The sequence below is a fragment of the Petromyzon marinus genome, chromosome 31 (assembly GCF_048934315.1).
Source record: "Petromyzon marinus isolate PM22_M1 ecotype Great Lakes invasive population chromosome 31, UKy_Petmar_22M1.pri1.0, whole genome shotgun sequence".
NCBI lineage: Eukaryota > Metazoa > Chordata > Hyperoartia > Petromyzontiformes > Petromyzontidae > Petromyzon > Petromyzon marinus.
This window is the reverse complement of record NC_133697.1, coordinates 3,920,836-3,940,362: the sequence shown is the minus strand read 5'-3', so window position 1 is coordinate 3,940,362 and position 19,527 is coordinate 3,920,836. Positions and strand designations below refer to the sequence as shown.

General features: G+C 57.9%; 1 protein-coding gene across 1 annotated transcript in view; it reads left to right on the top strand.

Annotated features, from left to right (window-relative positions):
- TEX30 (testis expressed 30) overlaps nucleotides 1-14,910 on the top strand; it is a 26,203-nt gene extending 11,293 nt beyond the window's left edge. Inside the window, exons 2-5 of the mRNA XM_076071015.1 lie at nucleotides 4,779-5,021; nucleotides 7,556-7,607; nucleotides 10,450-10,667; nucleotides 11,440-14,910. Coding sequence (XP_075927130.1) covers nucleotides 4,779-5,021; nucleotides 7,556-7,607; nucleotides 10,450-10,667; nucleotides 11,440-11,634 — 708 coding nt within the window. The 3' untranslated portion in view covers nucleotides 11,635-14,910. The remainder of the gene's footprint in view (nucleotides 1-4,778; nucleotides 5,022-7,555; nucleotides 7,608-10,449; nucleotides 10,668-11,439) is intronic.
- Nucleotides 14,911-19,527: the final 4,617 nt, after the last annotated feature.

Below are 19,527 nucleotides of genomic sequence, written 5' to 3'. Positions count from 1 at the left end.
GGGTAGGGGTGGAGTGTGTGGTAGGGGTGGAGTGTGTGGTAGGGGTAGGGGTAGAGTGTGTGGTAGGGGTAGGGGTGGAGTGTGTGGTAGGGGTGGAGTGTGTGGTAAGGGTAGGGGTAGAGTGTGTGGTAGGGGTAGGGGTGGAGTGTGTGGTAGGGGTAGGGGTGGAGTGTGTGGTAGGGGTGGAGTGTGTGGTAGGGGTGGAATGTGTGGTAGGGGTAGAGTGTGTGGTAGGGGTAGAGTGTGTGGTAGGGGTGGAGTGTGTGGTAGGGGTAGGGGTGGAGTGTGTGGTAGGGTAGGGGTAGAGTGTGTGGTAGGAGTAGGGGTAGAGTGTGGTGTGTGGTAGGGGTGGAGGGTGTGGTAGGGGTAGGGGTGGAGTGTGTGGTAGGGGTGGAGTGTGTGGTAGGGGTAGGGGTGGAGTGTGTGGTAGGGTAGGGGTAGAGTGTGTGGTAGGAGTAGGGGTAGAGTGTGTGGTAGGGGTGGAGGGTGTGGTAGGGGTAGGGGTGGAGTGTGTGGTAGGGGTGGAGTGTGTGGTAGGGGTAGGGGTGGAGTGTGTGGTAGGGGTAGGGGTAGAGTGTGTGGTAGGGGTGGAGTGTGTGGTAGGGGTGGAGTGTGTGGTAGGGGTAGAGTGTGTGGTAGGGGTAGGGGTGGAGTGTGTGGTAGGGGTAGGGGTGGAGTGTGTGGTAGGGGTAGGGGTGGAGTGTGTGGTAGGGGTGGAATGTGTGGTAGGGGTAGAGTGTGTGGTAGGGGTAGAGTGTGTGGTAGGGGTAGGGGTGGAGTGTGTGGTAGGGGTAGGGGTGGAGTGTGTGGTAGGGGTAGGGGTAGAGTGTGTGGTGCGGGTAGAGTGTGTGGTAGGGGTGAGTGTGTGGTAGAGGTAGAGTGTGTGGTAGGGGTAGAGTGTGTGGTAGGGGTAGAGTGTGTGGTAGGGGTGGAGTATGTGGTAGGGGTAAGGGTAGAGTGTGTGGTAGGGGTAGGGGTGGCGTGTGTGGTAGGGGTAGGGGTGGAGTGTGTGGTAGGGGTAGGGGTGGAGTGTGTGGTAGGGGTGGAATGTGTGGTAGGGGTAGGGGTGGAGTGTGTGGTAGGGGTAGGGGTGGAGTGTGTGGTAGGGGTAGAGTGTGTCGTAGGGGTAGGGGTAGAGTGTGTGGTAGGGGTGGAGTGTGTGGTAGGGGTGGAGTGTGTGGTAGGGGTAGGGGTAGAGTGTGTGGTAGGGGTAGGGGTGGAGTGTGTGGTAGGGGTAGGGGTGGAGTGTGTGGTAGGGGTAGGGGTGGAGTGTGTGGTAGGGGTGGAATGTGTGGTAGGGGTAGAGTGTGTGGTAGGGGTAGAGTGTGTGGTAGGGGTGGAGTGTGTGGTAGGGGTAGGGGTGGAGTGTGTGGTAGGGTAGGGGTAGAGTGTGTGGTAGGGGTAGAGTGTGTGGTAGGGGTGGAATGTGTGGTAGGGGTAGGGGTGGAGTGTGTGGTAGGGGTAGAGTGTGTGGTGCGGGTAGAGTGTGTGGTAGGGGTGGAGTGTGTGGTAGAGGTAGAGTGTGTGGTAGGGGTAGAGTGTGTGGTAGTGGTAGAGTGTGTGGTAGGGGTGGAGTATGTGGTAGGGGTAAGGGTAGAGTGTGTGGTAGGGGTGGCGTGTGTGGTAGGGGTAGGGGTGGAGTGTGTGGTAGGGGTAGGGGTGGAGTGTGTGGTAGGGGTGGAATGTGTGGTAGGGGTAGGGGTGGAGTGTGTGGTAGGGGTAGGGGTGGAGTGTGTGGTAGGGGTAGAGTGTGTCGTAGGGGTAGGGGTAGAGTGTGTGGTAGGGGTGGAGTGTGTGGTAGGGGTGGAGTGTGTGGTAGGGGTAGGGGTGGAGTGTGTGGTAGGGGTAGGGGTGGAGTGTGTGGTAGGGGTAGTGGTAGAGTGTGTGGTACGGGTAGGGGTAGAGTGTGTGGTAGGGGTGGAGTGTGTGGTAGGGGTAGGGGTGGAGTGTGTGGTAGGGGTAGGGGTGGAGTGTGTGGTAGGGGTAGAGTGTGTGGTAGGGGTGGAGTGTGTGGTAGGGGTAGAGTGTGTGGTAGGGGTAGGGATAGAGTGTGTGGTAGGGGTAGAGTGTGTGGTAGGGGTAGGGGTAGAGTGTGGGGTAGGGGTAGAGTGTGTGGTAGAGGTAGGGGTGGAGTGTGTGGTAGGGGTGGAGTGTGTGGTAGGGGTGGGGGTGGAGTGTGTTGTAGGGGTGGAGTGTGTGGTAGGGGTAGGGGTAGAGTGTGTGGTAAGGGTAGGGGTGGAGTGTGGGGTAGTTCTAAAGGTGGAGAGTGTGGTAGGGGTAGGGGTAGAGTGTGTGGTAGGGGTAGGGGTGGAGTGTGTGGTAGGGGTGGAGTGTGTGGTAGGGGTAGAGTGTGTGGTAGTAGTAGGGGTGGAGTGTGTGGTAGGGGTATGGTTAGAGTGTGGGGTAGTGCTAGGGGTGGAGTGTGTGGTAGGGGTGGAATGTGTAGTAGGGGTAGGGTGGAGTGTGGTAGTGTTAAGGGTGGAGTGTGGTAGTGTTAAGGGTGGAGTGTGGTAGTGTTAGGGGTGGAGTGTGGTAGTGTTAGGGTGGAGTGTGTGGTAGGTTTAGGGGTGGAGTGTGTGGTAGGGTTAGGGGTGGAGTGTGGTAGGGTTAGGGGTGGAGTGTGGTAGTGTTAGGGGTGGAGTGTGTGGTAGGGGTAGGAGTGGAGTGTGTGGTAGGGGTGGAGTGTGGGGTAGTTCTAAAGGTGGAGTGTGTGGTAGGGGTAGAGTGTGTGGTAGGGGTAGGGGTGGAGCGTGTGGTAGGGGTGGAGTGTGTGGTAGGGGTGGAGTGTGTGGTAGGGGTAGGGGTGGAGTGTGTGGTAGGGTAGAGTGTGTGGTAGGGATTGGGGTGGAGTGTGGGGTAGTTCTAAAGGTGGAGTGTGTGGTAGGGGTAGGGGTAGAGTATGTGGTAGGGGTAGGGGTGGAGTGTGTGATAGGGGTAGGGGTGGAGTGTGTGGTAGGGGTAGGGGTGGAGTGTGTGGTAGGGGTAGAGTGTGTGGTAGGGGTAGGGGTGGAGTGTGTGGTATTGGTAGGGGTGGAGTGTGTGGTAGGGGTAGGGGTAGAGTGTGGGGTAGTGCTAGGGGTGGATTGTGTGGTATGGGTGGAATGTGTGGTAGGGTAGGGGTGGAGTGTGGTAGTGTTAAGGGTGGAGTGTGGTAGTGTTAAGGGTGGAGTGTGGTAGTGTTAGGGGTGGAGTGTGTGGTAGGGTTAGGGGTGGAGTGTGTGGTTGGGTTAGGGGTGGAGTGTGTGGTAGGGTTAGGTGTGGAGTGTGGTAGGGTTAGGGGTGGAGTGTGGTAGTGTTAGGGGTGGAGTGTGTGGTAGGGGTAGGGGTGGAGTGTGTGGTAGGGGTGGAGTATGTGGTAGGGGTGGAGTGTGTGGTAGGGGTAGGGGTAGAGTGTGTGGTAGGGGTGGAATGTGTGGTAGTGTTAAGGGTGGAGTGTGGTAGTGTTAGGGGTGGAGTGTGGTAGTGTTTGGGGTGGAGTGTGTGTTAGGGGTAGGGGTGGAGTGTGTGGTAGTGTTAAGGGTGGAGTGTGTGGTAGGGGTAGGGATGGAGTGTGTGGTAGGGGTGGAGTGTGCGGTAGTGCTAGGGGTGGAGTGTGTCGTAGGGGTGGAATGTGTGGTAGGGGTGGAGTGTGGTAGTGTTAAGGGTGGAGTGTGGTAGTGTTAGGGGTGGAGTGTGGTAATGTTAGGGGTGGAGTGTGTGGTAGGGTTAGGGGTGGAGTGTGTGGTAGGGTTAGGGGTGGAGTGTGTGGTAGGGTTAGGGGTGGAGTGTGGTAGGGTTAGGGGTGGAGTGTGGTAGTGTTAGGGGTGGAGTGTGTGGTAGGGGTATGGGTGGAGTGTATGGTAGGGGTGGAGTGTGTGGTAGGGGTGGAGTGTGTGGTAGTGTTAGGGGTGGAGTGTGGTAGTGTTAGGGGTGAAGTGTGGTAGTGTTTGGGGTGGAGTGTGGTAGTGTTTGGGGTGGAGTGTGTGGTAGGGGTGGAGTGTGTGGTAGTGTTAGGGGTGGAGTGTGGTATTGTTATGGGTGGAGTGTGGTAGTGTTATGGGTGTAGTGTGTGGTAGTGGTGGAGTGTGGTAGTGTTAAGGGTGGAGTGTGTGGTAGGGGTAGGGGTGGAGTGTGTGGTAGGCGTAGGGGTGGAGTGTGTGGTAGTGTTAGGGGTGTGTGTTAGTGGTGGAGTGTGTGGTAGGTGTGGAGTGTGTGGTAGTGGTGGAGTGTGTGGTCGGGGTAGGGGTGGAGTGTGTGGTCGGGGTATGGGTGGAGTGTGTGGTAGGGGTGGAGTGTGTGGTAGTGGTGGAGTGTGTGGTAGGGGTAGGGGTGGAGTGTGTGGTAGTGGTGGAGTGTGTGGTAGTGTTAGGGGTGGAGTGTGTGGTAGTGGTGGAGTGTGTGGTAGGGGTGGAGTGTGTGGTAGTGGTGGAGTGTGTGGTAGTGTTAGGGGTGGAGTGTGTGGTAGGGGTGGAGTGTGTGGTAGTGGTGGAGTGTGTGGTAGGGGTTTAGGTTTGGAGTGTGTAGTAGGATTAGGGGTTGAGTGTGGGGTATGTATGTTGAACTTCTTTCGTACCGTACGTAGCCAACCGTGCTAATCGGAGGTGTGGGGTAGAGTTTGCGAGTATGAACAAACAACCGCCAGCTTTCAATCCAGCAGTGGATTAACAAAGAACAGTCGGAGCATTACACCAATTTTACCTTGCGCTGAGCACCAACCCCAACCTGGACCCCTCCCCCCCCCCCATCCTATCAATCCGTGGAACCCCCCCATGCGCTCCCCCCGTCCCCTCCTCCCCCAGGTGCGCGAGGTGCAAATTCCGTTTGAAAGCCGCGTCCTGAACGCGCTGCTGTCCGTACCCCCCGCGTGGGACCGCCGCCCTCCGCTGGCGCTGGCGGTGACGCACGGCGCTGGGGGCGACGCCTCGCTGCCCCAGCTCCGCGCCCTCGCCCAGAGCCTCCTCTCCGCGGGGGTGCCGTGCCTCCGGTTCACGTGCCGCGGGGGGCCCCTCGCCTACCGCGTGCGCGCCTACCGCGCCGTGCTGGTACGAGGACCCCCCCCCCCCCCCACCATGCCTCTTCCCCCACCATACCTCACCAAAAGGACCCCACAATCCACCTCGTCCCTCTCCCGCCCCCCACCACGGTTTTTTGCACCGCTCCCAACAAACCTCCAAAGCCTCCCCCATCGGTCCTCACCGTGCCCCCCCCCGTGACCACGCCTGGCCTGGACCACGCGTGCCTTGCCCGTAGCGCCTTGCAATGGCGGTGCGAGTTCAATTCAAATCTCAGCAAACACTGCTGCTGTCGGCCTCATTATAGTGATGCTCGCTCGTAATTGGTCTGCCCTTGGCTGATTACATCCGACCCACCCCCCCCCCCCTCTCTTCGACAGCCTCACCAGTCTGGCTGCCCCCCCCCACCCCCCCACATGCCCCTCCCCCCTCCATTCTACTCCAGGACCCCCCCCCTCCCCCCATACCTCCTCACCCTCCCCCCTTGACCCTCTGCCGAAATGATCTGAGACCTCCCCCCCACTCAGCAGATATCTGCGCTTCAGTGACGTCACCACGGCACAAGTTTATCGGGCAAATCGCTTGACGACATTACACGTCCATTACACGATCCTATCGCGCTTTCATCACATCACCTCCATCACACGTCCATCACTTCACCTCCATCACTTCACCTCCATCACTTCACCTCCATCACACGTCCATCACTTCACCTCCATCACTTCACCTCCATCACTTCACCTCCATCACTTCACCTCCATCACTTCACCTCCATCACTTCACCTCCATCACTTCACCTCCATCACTTCACCTCCATCACACGTCCATCACTTCACCTCCATCACTTCACCTCCATCACTTCACCTCCATCACACGTCCATCACTTCACCTCCATCACTTCACCTCCATCACTTCACCTCCATCACACGTCCATCACTTCACCTCCATCACTTCACCTCCATCACTTCACCTCCATCACACGTACATCACTTCACCTCCATTGCACGTCCATCATTTCCATCGCACGTCCATCACTTCACCTCCATCCCACGTCCATAACTTCACCTCCATCCCACGTCCATCACTTCACCTCCATCCCACGTCCATCACTTCACCTCCATCGCACGTCCATCACCTCCATCCCACGTCCATCACTTCACCTCCATCCCACGTCCATCACTTCACCTCCATCCCACGTCCATCACTTCACCTCCATCACACGTCCATCACTTCACCTCCATCCCACGTCCGTCACTTCACCTCCATCGCACGTCCATCACTTCACCTCCATCACACGTCCATCACTTCACCTCCATCACACGTCCATCACATCACCTCCATCACACGTCCATCACTTAACCTCCATCCCACGTCCATCACTTCACCTCCATCGCACGTCCATCACTTCACCTCCATCGCACGTCCATCGCATCACCTCCATCACACGTCCATCACTTCACCTCCATCACACGTCCATCACTTCACCTCCATCACACGTCCATCACATCACCTCCATCCCACGTCCATCACTTCACCTCCATCGCACGTCCATCACTTCACCTCCATCGCACGTCCATCGCATCACCTCCATCACACGTCCATCACATCACCTCCATCACACGTCCATCACTTCACCTCCATGACATCGCCATGAATCATCACACTTCACACGTCCATCACATGCACTGCATCACCTCCATCACACATCACCCAATCACACATCATATCACCCATTACACATCACCCCATAATACATCACATCACCCCATTACACATCAACACCCCATCACACATCACCCAATCACACATCACATCACCCATTACACATCACCCCATTACACATCATATCGCACCATCACACATCACCCCATCACACACCACCCCATCAAATATTACGTCACCCCATCACACATCACAACACCCCATCACACACCACAACACCCCATCACACATCACAACACCCCATCACACATCACCCTATCACACATCACGTCACCCCATCACACATCACCCCATCACACGTCACCCCATCACGCATCACGTCACCACATCCTCTTCGTGCACACATCACATGCACACTGCACACATCACGTGCACACTGCACACTGCACACATCACGTGCACACATCACGTGCACACTGCACACATCACGTGCACACTGCACACATCACGTGCACACTGCACACATCACGTGCACACTGCACACATCACGTGCACACTGCACACATCACGTGCACACTGCACACATCACGTGCACACTGCACACATCACGTGCACACATCACGTGCACACTGCACACATCACGTGCACACTGCACACATCACGTGCACACTGCACACATCACGTGCACACTGCACACATCACGTGCACACTGCACACATCACGTGCACACTGCACACATCACGTGCACACATCACGTGCACCAGCATAACGCCGCGTCGTGCAAGGAAACGGGCGAGCGATGCCATTGGAGTGGCCGAGCTCACCGTGCCGTCGCCTTCAAGGATGTGACCCCGGTATCGGGGGGTCATTAGGTCACGCCGGTGTGCCCGTGTCACCTGCAGGAATATTTGCGGAACTCCGGGGAGCTACGGCTGGGGGGCTGCGTGCTGGCAGGTAACGGGCAAGCGTGGGACACCGCGCCATCCAATCGCACGGTCGACGTCCCGCTACGTAACCAACTCTCTCTGCAGGCTTGTATTGTGTCTCTCGTACGTATTGTCCGTGTCTATGATTAACGTTTCATATTGTGTCTCACTTCTAGTGTCCGTGTCTTGTTTCGTTTATACGGTCTTTATTGATTAATTAACGTAAATATTACATTGTAACTCAAGCTGCACACATGCCACTATTGATTCTCACTGCTGTCACAGCTGTCAATCCCAGCTGTTCTTTACACCCGTAACAACTGTCCATCACAGCTGTCTGCTGTCAATCACAGCTGTCAATCACAGCTGTTCTTTACACCTGTAACAGCTGTCCATCGCAGCTGTCTGCCACAGCTGTCAATCACAGCTGTTTTTTACACCCGTAACAGCTGTCCATCGCAGCTGTCTGCCACAGCTGTCAATCACAGCTGTCTGTCACAGCTATTCTTTACACCTGTAACAGCTGTCCATCACAGCTGTCCATCACAGCTGTCAATCACAGCTGTCTGTCACAGCTGTCAATCACAGCTATTCTTTACACCTGTAACAGCTGTCCATCACAGCTGTCAATCACAGCTGTCTGTCACAGCTGTCAATCACAGCTGTTCTTTACACCTGTAACAGCTGTCCATCACAGCTGTCTGTCACAGCTGTCAATCACAGCTGTTCTGTACACCTGTAACAGCTGTCTAACACAGCTGTTTGCCACAGCTGTCAATCACAGCTGTTCTGCACACCTGTAACAGCTGTCCATCACAGCTGTCTGTCACAGCTGTCAGTCACAGCTGTTCTTTACACCTGTAACAACTGTCCATCACAGCTGTCTGTCACAGCTGTCAATCACAGCTGTCTGTCACAGCTGTCAATCACAGCTGTTCTGTACACCTGTAACAGCTGTCCATCACAGCTGTCTGTCACAGCTGTCAATCACAGCTGTTCTGTACACCTGTAACAGCTGTCTATCACAGCTGTCTGTCACAGCTGTCAATCACAGCTGTTCTGTACACCTGTAACAGCTGTCCATCACAGCTGTCTGTCACATCTGTCAGTCACAGCTGTCTGTCACAGCTGTCCATCACAGCTGTTCTTTACACCCGCAACAACTGTCCATCACAGCTGTCTGTCACAGCTGTCCATCACAGCTGTCTGCCACAGCTGTCCATCACAGCTGTTCTTTACACCTGTAACAGCTGTCCATCACAGCTGTCTGTCACAGCTGTCAATCACAGCTGTCTGTCACAGCTGTCAATCACAGCTGTTCTGTACACCTGTAACAGCTGTCCATCACAGCTGTCTGTCACAGCTGTCAATCACAGCTGTTCTGTACACCTGTAACAGCTGTCTATCACAGCTGTCTGTCACAGCTGTCAATCACAGCTGTTCTGTACACCTGTAACAGCTGTCCATCACAGCTGTCTGTCACATCTGTCAGTCACAGCTGTCTGTCACAGCTGTCCATCACAGCTGTTCTTTACACCCGCAACAACTGTCCATCACAGCTGTCTGTCACAGCTGTCCATCACAGCTGTCTGCCACAGCTGTCCATCACAGCTGTTCTTTACACCTGTAACAGCTGTCCATCACAGCTGTCTGTCACAGCTGTCAATCACAGCTGTTCTTTACACCTGTAACAGCTGTCTAACACAGCTGTCTGTCACAGCTGTCAATCACAGCTGTTCTTTACACCTGTAACAGCTGTCCATCACAGCTGTCTGTCACAGCTGTCCATCACAGCTGTCTGTCACAGCTGTCAATCACAGCTGTTCTTTACACCTGTAACAGCTGTCCATCACAGCTGTCTGTCACAGCTGTCAATCACAGCTGTTCTTTACACCTGTAACAACTGTCCATCACAGCTGTCTGTCACAGCTGTCAATCACAGCTATTCTTTACACCTGTAACAACTGTCTAACACAGCTGTCTGTCACAGCTGTCAATCACAGCTGTCTGTCACAGCTGTCAATCACAGCTGTTCTTTACACCTGTAACAACTGTCTAACACAGCTGTCTGTCACAGCTGTCAATCACAGCTGTCTGTCACAGCTGTCAATCACAGCTGTTCTTTGCACCTGTAACAGCTGTCCATCACAGCTGTCTGTCACAACTGTCCATCAAAGCTGTCAATCCCAGCTGTCTGTCACAGCTGTCAATCACAGCTGTTCTTTACACCTGTAACAACTGTCCATCACAGCTGTCTGTCACAGCTGTCAATCACAGCTGTTCTTTACACCTGTAACAACTGTCCATCACAGCTGTCTGTCACAGCTGTCAATCACAGCTATTCTTTACACCTGTAACAACTGTCTAACACAGCTGTCTGTCACAGCTGTCAATCACAGCTGTCTGTCACAGCTGTCAATCACAGCTGTTCTTTACACCTGTAACAACTGTCTAACACAGCTGTCTGTCACAGCTGTCAATCCCAGCTGTCTGTCACAGCTGTCAATCACAGCTGTTCTTTACACCTGTAACAACTGTCCATCACAGCTGTCTGTCACAGCTGTCAATCACAGCTATTCTTTACACCTGTAACAACTGTCTAACACAGCTGTCTGTCACAGCTGTCAATCACAGCTGTTCTTTACACCTGTAACAACTGTCCATCACAGCTGTCTGTCACAGCTGTCAATCACAGCTATTCTTTACACCTGTAACAACTGTCTAACACAGCTGTCTGTCACAGCTGTCAATCACAGCTGTTCTTTACACCTGTAACAACTGTCCATCACAGCTGTCTGTGACAGCTGTCTCTCACTGTTGTCCGTCACGCCGGTGCTGGGTGTCCCCCCCCCCCCCCCCCCCCCGCTCAGGCCGCTCCATGGGGGCACGGGCGGCCGCTGCGCTGTGCCGTGAGGAGTGGGACCAGCACGGGGGGCCCGGGACCCCCTTCGTGAGGGGGCTCGTCTGCCTCTCGTTCCCCCTGCACCGCCCCGGTCACGGCGGCGTCGTGCGCGGGGCGGAGCTCAGCGCCCTGCGCCGTGGACCCGTCCTGCTCGTGTCGGGGACGCGCGACGAGATGTGTGACCAGGCAAGACAACCTGCTCGCCCGCACCACTCCTCCTCGCTCCTCACCGCTCCTCGCCACTCCTCACCGCTCCTCACCACTCCTCACCGCTCCTCACCGCTCCTCACCGCTCCTCACCGCTCCTCACCGCTCCTCACCGCTCCTCGCCACTCCTCACTGCTCCTCGCCACTCCTCACCGCTCCTCACCACTCCTCACCGCTCCTCACCGCTCCTCACCACTCCTCGCCACTCCTCACCTCTCCTCGCCACTCCTCACCGCTCCTCGTCACTCCTCACCGCTCCTCACCGCTCCTCACCGCTCCTCACCGCTCCTCACCTCTCCTCGTCACTCCTCACCGCTCCTCACCGCTCTTTGCCGCTCCTCGCCGCTCCTCGCTCACCGCTCCTCGCCGCTCCTCACCGCTCCTCGCTCGCCCCACACCGCTCCTCACCGCTCCTCACCACTCCTCACCGCTCCTCACCGCTCCTCCTCAAGCGAGCATCTGCACACTCCTCGCTGTAACTCAAACGCCTCCACACTCCTTCTCGTGCCTCGTCGCTACCCACCCCTCTTCACCCCTCGTCAATGGACCGAGGAGAAGAGCAGAGCGGCGACGGTTGGGATGAGGCCCGTCGTGGCTGCGTGCCGACCGTGCGGCGGCTGCGGAGCACGCTGGCAGTGAGGAGGTGGTACGGTGGCGGTGGTGGTGGCGGTGGTGGCGGCGGCGGCGATGGATTCGGCCACGATGACCCCTCGATGCGAAACCCCCTCGCCCCTTTCACCCCCATTCCCAGGATCTCCTGCGGGCCACTCTGGCCCGCGTGGAGGCCCCCGTGAGCGTCCACTGGGTGCGGGACGCCCGCCACTCCCTGGAGGCGCGGGGTCGCGACCCCGCCGCCGTCCTGCGGGAGGCGAGCGACGCGGTGGTGCGCTGGGTGCGCGCCCTGCCCCCACTCGCTCCGGAGGCCCCTGGCAGCGGCACGCGGTGACGGTACGCCAAGCTTCGAATCTAGAATTGATACGCCAGAGTGTTGTTCCGGGCAATCGTTGCCGGCAATCGTTGCCGGCAATCGTCACCACGTCGTTGTCGTCATCTTCTTCTTCTTCCCTACGGCCGAGGAAGAGCGACTCTTTGAGATTCACTCGTAAGTGAATTCGCCATTCGGTCGCTTTTGTTTTAGAGTTGGTGAATTGCACATGTACTCACACACCCACTCGCCCACTCACATATGCATCCACTCACTCGCCCAGCCACTCGCCCAGCCACTCGCCCACCCACTCGCCCACCCACTCGCCCACCCACTCGCTCACCTACTCGCTCACCCACACACACACTCACCCACTTACTCACTCACCCACTCACATGAAAGATCGCCCGTATTGTGCTGTTTGTGAGCACCTATGAAGGCCAGCACGGTACGCGAGGGGATGGATGGCCTACACCATGCCCGGCTGCCTTAGTCTCCCAAGTAGTGATGTTTAGACACCGCACCAGGTACTCAGATATATAATCGCTACTGTTATTGGCTGTGAGTGGGAATCGAACGTGGGTCGCCGGGTTCGTAGCACAGCCCTCATCCACTCACATACTCACCCGCCCACTCATCCACCCACTCACCCACTCACTCACCCACTCACTCATCTATCCAGTCACCCACCCACCCACTACCCTAACATTTATATTTGGTGTCCTTGGCCACAGCCCCACACAGGAGAGAGACGGTCTTTGATTTTCCACTTGTGCATCAGCTGCGCACTGCATCTCCCGTAGTACGTGCCGATGCGGTTAAGCGCTGCCCATTGTTTCCATGGAAGATGGAAACGATGGGCAGCGTGGTGGTGGTGGTGGCGTCGCTGATCAGATGTTGTTTTTGGGCACGTTGAGTCGTCACTGGCAACACGACTACCACAAGCAAACCCCAGCTGCTTGACCTGGCAGTGGCTCAAGCATTTGTAGCAACGGGGCTGTCACCCGTTGGGCGCTCTCTTAAATGCCCCAACATCTCAAAGCACCGTGTCATTAGGCCATCGTAGCGGTGGGGAGTGCAGGCGGTGCAATTGCCCCGCGGCCTACAGGCCAGAGTGGTGGGGGGGGGGGGTGTCTGGCGCTGGGCTGCGGAAAGGCGAATGGGAAATTGGACATGAGTCCCCTTTTCACGGGGACCCATGCCAACCACGCCATGCCAACCACGCCATGCCACACCGCTGGCAGAGTGACAGAGTTCTGTCTCGCCAGTGAAAACAGTCGGGGAGCGGTGGTGGAGTGGTGGGCGCACTGCGTTACTAAACGCCCACCTCCAGCGGTGTGGTTGCCACATTGTCAGCTCAGGGGGTGCCGCGATTGGTCAGGTGAGGACCCCATAGTTGATTGGTCTCACACGGTCACATCTACGCTATTAGCGCGGCTGCTCTTGCCTAATCACATGATAGAAGCGTTGCTGTTCTTCAACACTGCTGTTAAAAACACGTCTCGTGGTGCTTATCCAGGGGGCCCTGACTCGTAGCTTTGGCCACCAGGGGGGGTGGGGGGGGCAAGTCACCCCCTGCCCCCCCCCCCCCCGCCATGCTCATGATGCTCCTGCGCACCTCCGATTAGCACGGTTGGCTACGTACGGTGCGTTGACTGGGTAGGGCTAGAGACGTAGGGGCAGGGTGAGTACTTGTGGCTGTGTTGACTGGGTAGTGGTAGAGGCGTAGGGGCAGGGTGAGTACTTGTGGCTGTGTTGACTGGGTAGGGCTAGAGACGTAGGGGCAGGGTGAGTACTTGTGGCTGTGTTGACTGGGTAGTGCTAGAGACGTAGGGGCAGGGTGAGTACTTGTGGCTGTGTTGACTGGGTAGGGCTAGAGATGTAGAGGCATGGTGAGTACTTGTGGCTGTGTTGACTGGGTAGGGCTAGAGACGTAGAGGCATGGTGAGTACTTGTGGCTGTGTTGACTGGGTAGGGCTAGAGACGTAGGGGCAGGGTGAGTACTTGTGGCTGTGTTGACTGGGTAGGGCTAGAGACGTATGGGCAGGGTGAGTACTTGTGGCTGTGTTGACTGGGTAGGGCTAGAGACGTAGAGGCATGGTGAGTACTTGTGGCTGTGTTGACTGGGTAGTGCTAGAGATGTAGAGGCAGGGTGAGTATTTGTGGCTGTGTTGACTGGGTAGGGCTAGAGACGTAGGGGCAGGGTGAGTACTTGTGGCTGTGTTGACTGGGTAGGGCTAGAGACGTAGAGGCAGGGTGAGTACTTGTGGCTGTGTTGACTGGGTAGGGTTAGAGACGTAGAGGCAGGGTGAGTACTTGTGGCTGTGTTGACTGGGTAGGGCTAGAGACGTAGAGGCAGGGTGAGTACTTGTGGCTGTGTTGACTGGGTAGGGCTAGAGACGTAGGGGCAGGGTGAGTACTTTTGGCTGTGTTGACTGGGTAGTGCTAGAGACGTTGGGGCAGGGTGAGTACTTGTGGCTGTGTTGACTGGGTAGGGCTAGAGACGTAGGGGCAGGGTGAGTACTTGTGGCTGTGTTGACTGGGTAGGGCTAGAGACGTAGAGGCAGGGTGAGTACTTGTGGCTGTGTTGACTGGGTAGGGCTAGAGACGTAGGGGCAGGGTGAGTACTTGTGGCTGTGTTGACTGGGTAGTGCTAGAGACGTAGGGGCAGGGTGAGTACTTGTGGCTGTGTTGACTGGGTAGGGCTAGAGACGTAGAGGCAGGGTGAGTACTTGTGGCTGTGTTGACTGGGTAGTGCTAGAGACGTAGGGGCAGGGTGAGTACTTGTGGCTGTGTTGACTGGGTAGGGCTAGAGACGTAGGGGCAGGGTGAGTACTTGTGGCTGTGTTGACTGGGTAGGGCTAGAGACGTAGAGGCAGGGTGAGTACTTGTGGCTGTGTTGACTGGGTAGGGCTAGAGACGTAGAGGCAGGGTGAGTACTTGTGGCTGTGTTGACTGGGTAGTGCTAGAGACGTAGAGGCAGGGTGAGTACTCGTTATTGGTTTGCTCGCTGGCCAGGGTTCGGGCTCCGTCTTGGCTGGCTCGTGCCCTCCATACAAACAGTGATTTCCTCATAGTCCCCGTTTGGTCGCTTCTCATTCTCATGATTACATTGCGAAACAACAGCCCTGTGTGTGTGGGAGAGAATTAGCACGTGTGTGAGTGTGTGAATGTGTGTTTGTTTCTGCTGGGTAGAGAATGTGTGCGTATTAATGTATCGGTGTATAACTCTGTACGTATTATGTGCGTGTCTCTGGGAGCCATGTAAATTATCTTGAAATAAAAATCACGCTCTTTGCTGGGTGTATGCGTCCGTGTGTGTGAGCCACGGCGGTGTGGGATCCGTTCTGTAAGCCACGCTGTGTGTGTGAGCCACGCTGTGTGAGCCACGCTGTGTGTGACCCACGCTGTGTGTGAGCCACGCTGTGTGTGAGCCACGCTGTGCGTGTCACCCACGCTGTGCGTGTGAGCCACGCTGTGCGTGTGACCCACGCTGTGTGTGTGACCCACGCTGTGTGTGAGCCACGCTGTGTGTGAGCCACGCTGTGTGTGAGCCACGCTGTGCGTGTGACCCACGCTGTGCGTGTGACCCACGCTGTGCGTGTGAGCCACGCTGTGTGAGCCACGCTGTGTGTGTGAGCCATGCTGTGTGTGTGAGCCACGCTGTGTGTGTGAGCCACGCTGTGTGTGTGACCCACGCTGTGTGTGAGCCACGCTGTGTGTGAGCCACGCTGTGTGTGAGCCACGCTGTGCGTGTGAGCCACGCTGTGTGAGCCACGCTGTGCGTGTGAGCCACGCTGTGCGTGTGACCCACGCTGTGCGTGTGACCCACGCGGTGCGTGTGAGCCACGCGGTGCGTGTGACCCACGCGATGCGTGACCCACGCTGTGTGAGCCACGCTGTGCGTGTGAGCCACGCTGTGTGTGACCCACGCTGTGTGAGCCACGCTGTGTGTGTGAGCCACGCTGTGTGTGACCCACGCTGTGTGAGCCACGCTGTGCGTGTGAGCCATGCTGTGCGTGTGAGCCACGCTGTGTGAGCCACGCTCTGTACGAGCCACGCTGTGCGTGTGAGCCACGCTGTGTGACCCACGCTGTGTGAGCCACGCTCTGTACGAGCCACGCTGTGTGTGAGCCACGCTGTGTGTGAGCCACGCTCTGTACGAGCCACGCTGTGTGTGAGCCACGCTGTGTGAGCCACGCTCTGTACGAGCCACGCTGTGTGTGAGCCACGCTGTGTGTGAGCCACGCTCTGTACGAGCCACGCTGTGTGTGAGCCACGCTGTGTGAGCCACGCTGTGTGTGTGAGCCACGCTGTGTGTGACCCACGCTGTGTGACCCACGCTGTGTGTGAGCCACGCTCTGTACGAGCCACGCTGTGTGTGAGCCACGCTAATTCCCTTGTAATGAAAATCGCGCTGCGAGCGTCTGGCCGCCGCCACTGCTGAGCGGATGAGCGTTTGCCACGTTCGTTTTATTATTAATATTTGATATCGCTCTTTATTAGTTTAAACGCGAAGGAATTTACGATCATAAAACATGAAACAAATCAGTCACACTCACTCCCCCGCCCCAGACAGCGCAGTAATGTTGTGATGGTCGCGGCTCATATTGGCGAGCAGAGTTCAGAATGGCCCCACGGTATTGTGGCTCATCAGCGACGAGCGGTGGCGCAGTGGTTAGCGCAACTGCACTCCAAACCCGGCGACCTCAGATTCGAATATCAGCCACGGCTAATATCGGTGGTGAGTGATATCTGAATATCAGACACGGATAACATTGGTGGTGAGGGATATCTGAATCGGCCCTGTTCCCCATTCCCTTCAACAACACACCATCGGGCGTGGGGAAGTATGGTCAAACAATCCGTGGCGTGGCAAGACCTTCATCCAACAGTGGAGTGACAAGCGGCTGTGCGTGTTTTATAATTAAGAACTATTCCATCAAGTTCCTCGGCATCACCGTCGACTCCACCTTATCCTTTGACAGCTGCACCAACCACAACTCCCACATCAGGGCCGTCTGCCATTGACGTCCACTCACCACCACGGCCGCTAACACCCTCGCCCGCAGCAACCCAATCCTTGTTCCATCTCCACCGAGTGACCTCGAGACACTCGGACGCGTCGTCCTCGACGCCCGTCTTCCTTGGCCGCAGTCCCACTCGCTTCCCTCCACTCCCTCCCCCACTCGCTTCCCACCATCACCAGCAGGGTCAGCTACAAGATCTCCTGCCTCCACTCCCTCCTCCACTGGCTTCCCTCCATCACCAGCAGGGTCAGCTGCAACATCTCCTGCCTCCACTCCCTCCCCCACTCCCCACCATCACCAGCAGGGCCAGCTACAACATCTCCTGCCTCCACTCCCTCCCCCACTCCCCACCATCACCAGCAGGGCCAGCTACGACATCTCCTGCTGCTTGTGCCACCACTGCGCGTCTCGGTCGTCCCCCGTATCTCTCAGCTCTCCTGTCGCTCTGCACGACAGCTCACGGTGCCTGCCCCTGCTGCTCTCGACAGCGAGGAGCAGGGCCCTGGACACTGCCGGGCGTCGTCTCTATGTGGCATCCCCCGCCGCGTGATTACGCGGCCATCATCATCACCCCGCCGCCGCCGCTGCTGCTGCACATTCACAGCAGCAGGAGCAGCAGAAGCGGCGTTTAACCGGCACCGACTTTCGAGCGACCTTGAGCTGAGCTCCACACCTCCGAGTCAAGGTCATTTATGTCGTGGATATGTTGAGCGTTACGGATTGGATTATTATGACGATTACAATGACCTGTGTAGGGTGCCTCGTGGCGCGCACGCCTCTTAATGACCCCGTCAGTCGCCAATGCAGCGCTTCCGCCTTCGCTGCGTTGAACCGTAGGGGTCAAGGCCAGGGGATGGAGCCACGTGTTGGGATGAGGATCGTGGCCGGTAGGAGGGGTTAGGGTTAGACTTCAGGGTTATGGTCAAGGTTACGGGTGGAGGAAGGGGTTAAGGAGATGGATGGAGGGGGATAATCTGGATATCAGGATATGGCTGGGGAGAGGGGTCTGGTTATTGGATAGAGGAGGGGGTTCGGGCTATGGCTGGGGAGGAAGCTATGGTCAGAATTATCGCTATGGGGGCGGGGACGTGGATCAGGGTCTGGGATTTGTCCTTCGAGATAAACATGTCACGTGGCATGGACGCAGCGTGAAGTGTAAATGAGCGCGATAAGAGGGATGTTTGTGTCCACACTGCGTACGTGCGCGCGCGGATGTGCAGTGTGTGTTGTCTTCGCGTGTACAGCCGCGTGTATCTATCTGTACGTGGTGTTTGTGCCCTAAGAACCCGGCGACCCGCATCCTATTCCCGCTCGCGACCAATGACAGTGGCGAATATTTGCGCCGATCATTAGGCCACACCTAAGTCGACTCAGCCTTGAATGAGTAACCTGGTGCGGTGTGTAAACATCGGCACTGCACTGACAAAGGCGGCCGGGCGTGGTGTTGGCCGGCCAGCCCCTCGTGTGCCGTGCCGCACTCAATGCCCACTCGTCCCCCAGCAGCCCCGGCAAGGCGACACGAGGGATCGAGCGCAGTGCGCGCGCACGATTTCCCAAAAGACCACTCCATCACGAGTTTCTCTCCCACTCTCCCCCACAATCTCTCTCTCTCCCGCACTCTCTCATACTCCCACTCTTTGCTATTTTCTCATACTCGCCCACTCTCTCACTATCCCCGACTTTCTCTCCAGCATATTCTACCCTCCCATACTTCCCCCCACTCCCTTCTCCTCTCCCCTCCTCTTTAACTCTCCCCTACTTTCTACAGCTCTCCCATACTCTCCCCAACTCGCACTTTCCTCTACTTTCTCCACTCTGCCATCCACAGCCTCAGCTTCTTAACACCCTCACAGACTCCCCCACAACTCCATTCTTCCGCATCCCTCCTCCCACACTCCCCCTCCACCCTCGCTCCCCCACCACCCACGCTCCCCCACCACCCACGCTCCCCCTCCACCCACGCTCCCCCTCCACCCACGCTCCCCCTCCACCCACGCTCCCCCACCACCCACGCTCCCCCACCACCCACGCTCCCCCTCCACCCACGCTCCCCCTCCACCCACGCTCCCCCTCCACCCACGCTCCTCCTCCCACGCTCCCCCTCCACCCACGCTCCCCCACCACCCACGCTCCCCCTCCACCCACGCTCCCCCTCCACCCACGCTCCCCCTCCACCCACGCTCCCCCTCCACCCACGCTCCCCCTCCACCCACGCTCCTTCTCCTCCCACGCTCCACCCACGCACCCCTTCCACCCACGCTCCCCCTCCAACCACGCTCCCCCACCACCCACGCTCCTCCCACGCTCCCCCTCCACCCACGCTCCCCCTCCACCCACGTTCTCCCTCCTCCCACGCTCCCCCGCCACCCACGCTCCCCCTCCACCCACGCTCCCCCTCCACCCACGCTCCCCCTCCACCCACGCTCCTCCCACGCTCCCCCTCCTCCCACGCTCCCCCACCACCCACGCTCCCCCTCCACCCACGCTCCCCCTCCACCCACGCTCCCCCTCCACGCACGCTCCCCCTCCACCCACGCTCCCCCTCCACCCACGCTCCCCCTCCACCCACGCTCCCCCTCCACCCACGCTCCCCCTCCACCCACGCTCCCCCTCCTCCCACGCTCCCCCTCCTCCCACGCTCCCCCTCCACCCACGCTCCCCCACCACCCACGCTCCCCCTCCACCCACGCTCCCCCTCCACCCACGCTCCCCCTCCACCCACGCTCCCCCACCACCCACGCTCCCCCTCCACCCACGCTCCCCCTCCTCCCACGCTCCCCCTCCTCCCACGCTCCCCCTCCACCCACGCTCCCCCACCACCCACACTCCTCCCACGCTCCCCCTCCTCCCACGCTCCCCCTCCTCCCACGCTCCCCCGCCACCC